This window comes from Marmota marmota, unplaced genomic scaffold (assembly GCF_001458135.2).
Source record: "Marmota marmota marmota unplaced genomic scaffold, marMar, whole genome shotgun sequence".
Lineage (NCBI taxonomy): Eukaryota > Metazoa > Chordata > Mammalia > Rodentia > Sciuridae > Marmota > Marmota marmota.
The window spans coordinates 3,092,593-3,100,399 of NW_026000240.1; the positions used below are offsets into that span (position 1 = coordinate 3,092,593).

Sequence of the window (7,807 nt, forward strand, 5' to 3'; positions counted from 1 at the left end):
TTTATTTAATAATATTTCCCAGCTTCATTGACCCCTCTGGGTATAGCCTGTTCCTCTAAAATGTAGTCATTACATTCCTAAGAAATTTAAGTTATCAAAAAATCATGTTATAGAAACATTTATATTAGTGTGGGGGGAAAAGGAAGAAAACATGGGGTTTCAAGTTCATAATATTACTTTCGTAGACTTCCTAATTTCTGTTCTTGGCACATTCTCTCTGCCCTCTTGCCCCATTTAGCAAAAAGCCTGATCATCTTCAGTACCCAGCTTAAGGGTTATTTCACTGTGAAGCCTTCCCTTATCTTCTCAGGCGATCTTAGCACTTGATTCCTGACGTTGAAGCATGGCAGTTCTGTGTTGGGTGGTTGGTTGTTCTGTGTAGCTCTCCCTGGATAACTTCAAAGTTAAGGACTGTGTCTTACATTTTTTTGTTCTTCGATACCTTGCATAGTGCTTTTCATGTAATTAATCTGTAAATATTTCTAGAAATTCAGTTCTCAGATCTGCTATCACTGTTTAGTTCATTTTCTTTATTGTTGTTTTCATCTGACAGTCAGTCAGTAAAATGTACCAAGGCAGTCCAAGAGTGTATTATTGGCTTACAGCAAATAAGTCAAAGTGAACTTTCATGAGTTGAACTGAAAAGGAAAGTGCCTGTGAGCATTTAAAATTTTTTTTCAGACAGGGTCTCACTGTGTTGCCCAAATGGTCATGAACCCCTGGGCCACACAGCTTGGATGATAGCTGTGTACCTCTGTACCCAGCACTATTTTTATTTTTGGTACTGGGGATTGAACCTAGGGGTGCTTAACTACTGAGTCACATGCCTAGCCCTTTTTATTTCTATATCTTTATTTTATTTTTATGTGGTGCTGAGGATCGAACCCAGTGCTTCATGCATGCTAAGTGAGCACTCTACCTTTGAGCCACAACCCCAGCCCCATAGCCCTTTTTATTTTGAGACAGGGTCTCACTCAGTTACCTAAGCTTAGCTAAGTTGTGATGGCTGGCTTTGAACTTGGAATCCTCCTGCTTCTGCTGCCTCCCAAGCCACTGGGATTATAGGCGTGTGACACTGCACCTGGCTACACAGTTAGAATTTTTAAAACCCTAGACATTATTTAAACCATGTACATGCTGAATGTGTTTCATAATCCATCTCAAGAGTATATGTTTGCCAAGCACTGTGGCACACACTTATAATACCAGTACTTAGGAGGCTGAGCCAGAAAGATTTCAAATTCAAGGCTAGCCTGGGCAACTTATTGAGACCCTGCCTCAAAAATAAAGTATGTGTGGTGGGACTACAGATGGAGCTCAGTGGTAAAGCTCTTGGCTAGCATGCATGAGTATGCCCTAGGTTTAGTCCCCAGTGGAAGAAAAAAAAAGGTATATTTTTTCCAGTGAACCCAGGAAGGCACTTCATTGTGGCATCTGTAGGACTTGTGAGCTGATTCAGGGAGCCAATTTACAACTGTTTTTTTACACAATACCTTTATTTTGTTTATTTATTTTTATGTGGTGTTGAGGATCAAACCCAGGGCCTCGCGCGTGCTAGGCAAGCACTCTACCACTGAGCCACAACCCCAGCCCCTACATCTGTTTTAAAGGAATAATTTGTGAACAAAATGTAGTTATTAGAATGTAGATGAGTTATATCTCTGACATTTTCCCCTCACTGTAATTTATAGGAAAAGGAAAAATAGAACTGTCTTATACAAGCAATAACTTTGGTTTTGATGTAGCCAATTAAAAACCATCTCTGAAGAGAATGGTTAGTTGAATTTATAGTGTACAGTCTATTTATTTTATTATTATTTTTTTTGTGTGTGGTGCTGGAGATGGAACACAGTACTTTGTGTATACCAGTTAAGTGCTCTATCACTGAGCTACATCCCATCCAATGTCTATTTAATTTAACTAAGAATACTAATAACTTTATCTTTTATTTCAGAGAATTTGTGAAAAATGCGTGGACTGATATTGAACGATTCAAAGAACAAAAGAACCGTGACCTAAAGGAGGCCCTCATAAGTTATGCTGTCATGCAGATCAGCATGTGTAAAAAGGTAGGTTTGAGTTCTGCAAAAATAATGGATACGTTCACAAGTGCTTACACATTTCTATAAATTCTCTTGTTTGGCCCCCAGAAATATTTTTTTCATTCTTCCTTTCTAAAACTTTTCCAATTTTCTCTACCTAATTTTGAAGGATTGTAATTAAAAAGGTCAGTTATTGTGTTTCCACTTTATAAATAAACTCTCAAATCTATATGCCCCATTTATAACTTGTATCTGAAAATATGTACTGACAGTATAACTTTGATTATATGATGTTCTTGACAGTGCAGTAAAATATCATTCCTAATAATAATATCAAAAGAAAAAAAAGAAGGGATGTTTTCTGTTTTATTCTTTTTTGGGGTACCAGGGATTGAACTCAGGGGCACTCAACCACTGAGCCACATCCCCACCCCTATTTTGTATTTTATTTAGAGACAGGGTCTTGCTGAGTTGCTTAGTGTCTCATTTTTTGCTGAGGCTGGCTTTGAACTCACAATCCTCCTGCCTCAGCTTCCCAAGCCACTGAGATGACAGGTGTGTGCCACTTTGCCTGGCTCATGTTTTATTTCCTTGCCTAAGTAGAATAGATTTTTATATATGAAAATGAATAATGTCCTTTTGTTTAGAATTAAGTGCCACAAGTCAAGATCAACATCAGTTTTTCTTGGATAAATATCAGTGTCTGTATTTTATATATTTTACTTGTGTGTGTGTGTATATATGTATGGCATCATTATAATTTCAGCTATTCAAAGTGTTAATTGAATATAATCCAAGTGTTACTTGAATATAATCAGATGAGTCGTAGTAGTAATAAACTGAAATAAAAACTGAATGAAGTATTTTAAAAGTAAATAGAACTTCTAAGTGTTTTTTGGTCTATCTTTTCATTGGCAATCTGTCCAGTTTATTGAATGAAGTAGGCTAAAGCCTTTAAAAAACAATTTTTCAGTTTATAGAGTTTTAAAATTAATTATTATAAAAATAACACATGCCCATTGCAAAAATGTCAAATAATTCAGAAGCATGTTAAGTAAAAATTCTCCCCTATCTCCCCCAAATCCCTTTATGTGTATTCTTCCAGATATTTTTGGATATATATACAATTATTTAAGAAAATATACACAAAAACAGGATTGTATTATATACATTAGTTTTTGTATTATATACATATAGTTTTTCTCTTTCATTTGATATCTGATGGACATCTAACTTTGACAGTACATGAGATCTATCTTATTCTAACAGTGAATACTATTATATCTAGTTACTTATCCAGCCAATCTGAGACATTTTAAAGATGTTTTGTTTTTATTATTTGCCTTTTGTATCCCATTAAGGAGGAATGAAACTAAATTTTTTTTCTATTGTTTGAAGCCTTGGTGAATATTGATATACTTTAATGCTTAAGTATTGAAGAAAACATTCCTCTCTCATAAATCAATTATTGTAGGATATCTTATTGAAAAAAAAATCCTTTGTTTTTATCTCTTAGTTAGGTTTTACTATTATATCTTTATAACCATGCTTTTTTTGTTAAGGCATATTTGGATTATCTATAGCTTTGTGTTAAGTAGTGTACCAGAACCATGAGAGGGATTTCATAATTTAGAACACAGTCAGTTTTTAGTCAATAATTAACTTAATCATTAAATTATTTAATTATAAAAATTAGTTTTGTCAATAATAAAACTTTTGTTAAAATATTACTTTGAATAAAACTGCCAGAAAACTTGTTTGGTTTACTAGTAGAAATAATAAGCATGACATGAGTAAGAGTTTATGGTTGAACCTTGAAAACTCAGTTTACAAGTTACAGAAGTTCTTTTTCTATTTTGGAGATAAGCTTATTTAAGAAATTCTCTTACATTTTCAGAAGCATTAGATATTTCCTTATATTAGCTATTTACTGGACTTGTTAGTTAACTTAAAAAAGCAAAACTTAGTATGCCACTAAACCAAATATGTGGGATTTTAGAATCTTTCCAGAATCACATTTTAAAGGTACTTTTTTTTTTTTTTTTTTTAAGGGAATTCAAGTTTGGACCAATGCTAAGGAATGCTTTAGCAAGATGTAATCCTATGAAATGACTTTTTCTTCAATCAAAGTGCCCCAAAACAAAGCACAAGTAAATAAAAGAAATTTAAGTTGCTACCCTGTATACTTAAAAATATACAATAAGTTGAATCAATTCAGCTTTATTTTAACTGATTATAGTTGTATTCCTATAGCACAAAAATTATGTATTTTAATCAAGATTAAATATTATAATTTGAGGTTTTGGGGACTGGTGCTGATTCCAAAAAAAGTTAATTTAATAATATATACCAACAGATTATTCATCAGGCTTCTGAACCAATGATTGAATGTTAAGGCGTTAGTTAATTTCTAGACGCTCCTTTCAATGCCAACTCTTTCAGATCTGTTCATGCAGGAAGTTCTTTTCCTAAGATTGAATTCCTATATTTACTTGGTGAGACCCACTAACCTGTCATAAGGGGGCATTTTCTCTTGCCTTATAGTTGAGCTGTTTGGTTTGACAAAGCTCAGCAGAAATTTATTGTGAAATCTAGGTTTTTCTTCCACATTTGTTGATGCCCCTGTAACACATCATACACTAGAAAATGCCTTCAGTTTGTGTTTTACCAGAATTTTGATACTGGTCAGAAATTTTATACTGCCAACAAATAAGTCTCAACTTCTCAGATATAGAGTGGAATACATTCTTTTGGTCCAGGAATTGCTATATAGAAAATTTTAATTGAGTAGTAGTATTCTCAACAATTCTTAACCTCAGTGATGAGCCCAATTTCCTTTGCTTGGCTCTCTGCACATGGCATTTCAGGGTACAAGATGTAGCATTTCCATGTATAAGATAAATGTGGTCAACACATGAGCTCATACCTTTATCATTAACAGCCTTCGTTTCTATTGCTTGGCTATAATTTTTGTAAATAAATTATATTGTTTTTTTTATGTATGTTTTGTGGTATATGTTCAGAAGCCAAGCACCCTCATTTTCGTAGCTTTGCAGAATCTTAAATGTGTACTCATTATTTCTAATGATGTTTTAAAAAATCCCCATACCATTCAACATTTGACTTTTTTACATGTTTAAAATGTTGCTGGATTTTTGTGCTGTTTGCCAAACTTATACAATAAATAAATGAAGTATTGTGCTGAGTTTCAAAGGTTTTTTGTTTGTTATTTAAAAAAGATGATCCATATACACTAATATGTGATGATCTGTGGAAATAATATGCCATGTTATACTTTAAAGTATTTAATTGTATAAATGTGTCTTATACCCAAATGCTGTTTTTAAAAAAAAAATCCTGTGATGAGATCTGATTTTAAAAAAATTTTGTTTTTTCCTCCCCAGTACTGGGGATTGAATTTTGGGATGCTTTACATACTAATGTATGTAAAGCATCCCAAAATTCAACCTTTTTTATTTTTTGTTTTGAGACAGGGTCTCAGCTAAGTTGCTTCAAACTTTAAATCCTCCTGCCTCAGCCTCCTGAGACTCTGGGATTACAAATTTATACTATCATGCCCAGCTTACTTCTCTTTTTTAAATAAAATTGGTAGAAGCAAAAATCATCTGCAGGTATATACTTTTGAATCCACTGAATTGTATCATCTCTTGACTAGTGAAATGACGTACCTTCCCACTTGGCATTTAAAAATCAAAAGCCTGGACCTAGGGATGTAACTCAGTAGTACATTATTTTCCTAGCATACACAAGTCCTGGGTTTAAGCATTTCTAACTAACTTAAGACTAAACGTAAAGTGTATTAGATTTTTTTCTGTTAGCAGACCTGATTTGACCTATATTTTTAAAAGATAAATTAGAGCTGAGTACAGTGGCATACACCTGTAGCCTTAGCTACTCTAGAGGCTAAGGCAGGAGGATTGCTTGAGCCCAGGAGTTGGAGACCAGCCTGAGCAATATAGCAAGGCCCCATATCAAAAACACAATAACAGAATACTTTTCCTACTTCATTCTTTTTATCTTCTCTAATACACATACACACACACACACACACACAAGATTATTTCTTTATTTAACTGGGAATATGCTTGGTTGGTTTTGATCATTGTTTAATTTTATAGCATATTGTTCCTTTAAAAAGAATTCTTTTTTTAAGAATTTAAAATTTTTTTTCAGTTGTTGATGGACTTTTATTTATTTACATGTGGTGCTGAGAATGGAACCCAGTGCCTCACACATGCTAAGCAAGTGCTTTACCACTGAGCCACCATCCCAGCCCCTTTAAAAAAAATTCTTGGCTAATCCCAGCAGCTGGGGAGGCTGTGACAGGAGGATTGCGAGTTCAAAGCCAGCCTCAGCAGCGGTGGGGCACTAAGCAACTCAGTGAGACCCTTTTTCTAAATAAAATACAAAAAAAAGGTTAGGGGATGTGGCTCAGTGGTCGAGTTCCCCTAAGTTCAATTTCCAGTACTAAAAAATAAAAAGAACTCTTGAAGGAATTTTATGATAGAAACCATTTTTTGTATCCAGGATAAGTATAAAGAAAATAATAAGCTATTTCAATAACACTTTATAGTATTTAAAAATCAGGAATTGAAATGAATTATTAAAAAAGTGAGGGAGTTAGTCCTCAAAGATAAATATAAAAATATAAGCAATCACTAAAAAAAAAAAAAAAAAAGACTCATTAAATTAGTATAAGCGGGACTGGATGCGGTAATGCACATCTGTAATCCCAGTGACGTTCAAAGCCAGCCTCAGCAATGATGAAGTTCTAAGCAACTCAATGAGACCCTGTTTCTAATGAGAAATACAAAATAAAAAAATATTTGTGGGCTGGGGGTGTGGCTCAAGCGGTAGTGCGCTCACCTGGCATGCGTGCGGCCCGGGTTCCATCCTCAGCACCACATAAAAACAAAGATGTTGTGTCCGCCGAAAACTAAAAAATGAATATTTAAAAAAAAAAATTCTGTCTCTCTCTCTCTCTCTCTGTCTCTCTCTCTCTCCTTCTCTCTTTAAAAAAAAATATTTGTTTACTATATGTCAAAATACATTCTACTGTAAAATTAATTAATTAAAAAATAAATAAATAAAAATAAAAAATAGGACCTGGGATGTAGCTTTGTGGGCGAGTACCCCTGAGTTCAATCCCCGATACCAAAACTAAAAGTAAAAAAAAAATAGTTTAAGTCTTTATAACAAAGGAGAATTTAATCTAGAGAATGTACTAGTGTTGCTGTTGGTATGTTATAGTTAAACCTTTAAAATAGGCTGGGGTTGTGGCTCAGCAGTAGCACGCTTGCCTACCACATGGGAGGCCCTGGGTTCAATCCTTGGCACCACATAAAAATAAATAAATGAAACAAAGGTATTGTGTTCAACTACAACTAAAGATAAAATATTTAAAATTTTTAAAAAAATTAACTGAAGTCATATTTAACCTAAATTTACATCCAAAAACTTGAGTACAGATGAATGAGTCAGTGGTAAATTACAACATAGCATTCAAAACCAGAACCAAGGATTCTTAACATTCAAGCATCTTTAGAGTAAACACATGAAACCCAGTTTGAGATGGAGTGAAAATATCAAGAGTTATGTAACAGGAGTATGAGGCTTTTTAGATCCTTATAATATTCTTTAGATTCTTTTTTTTTTTTAATTTTTATTGTTGGTTGTTCAAAACATTACATAGTTCTTGATATATCATATTTCACACTTTGATTCAAGTGGGTTATGAACTCCCA

General features: G+C 33.7%; 1 protein-coding gene across 2 annotated transcripts in view; it reads left to right on the forward strand.

Moving 5' to 3' along the window:
* The window catches only part of Snx4 (sorting nexin 4), a 50,494-nt gene extending 45,239 nt beyond the window's left edge, over window positions 1–5,255 (forward strand). For both annotated transcript variants that reach the window (XM_015486851.2, XM_015486852.2), the window contains 2 exons: window positions 1,955–2,069; window positions 4,094–5,255. In XM_015486851.2, the coding sequence (XP_015342337.1) occupies window positions 1,955–2,069; window positions 4,094–4,141 (163 nt within the window). In that variant the 3' untranslated portion in view covers window positions 4,142–5,255. The remainder of the gene's footprint in view (window positions 1–1,954; window positions 2,070–4,093) is intronic.
* The last annotated feature ends 2,552 nt before the right edge of the window (window positions 5,256–7,807 follow it).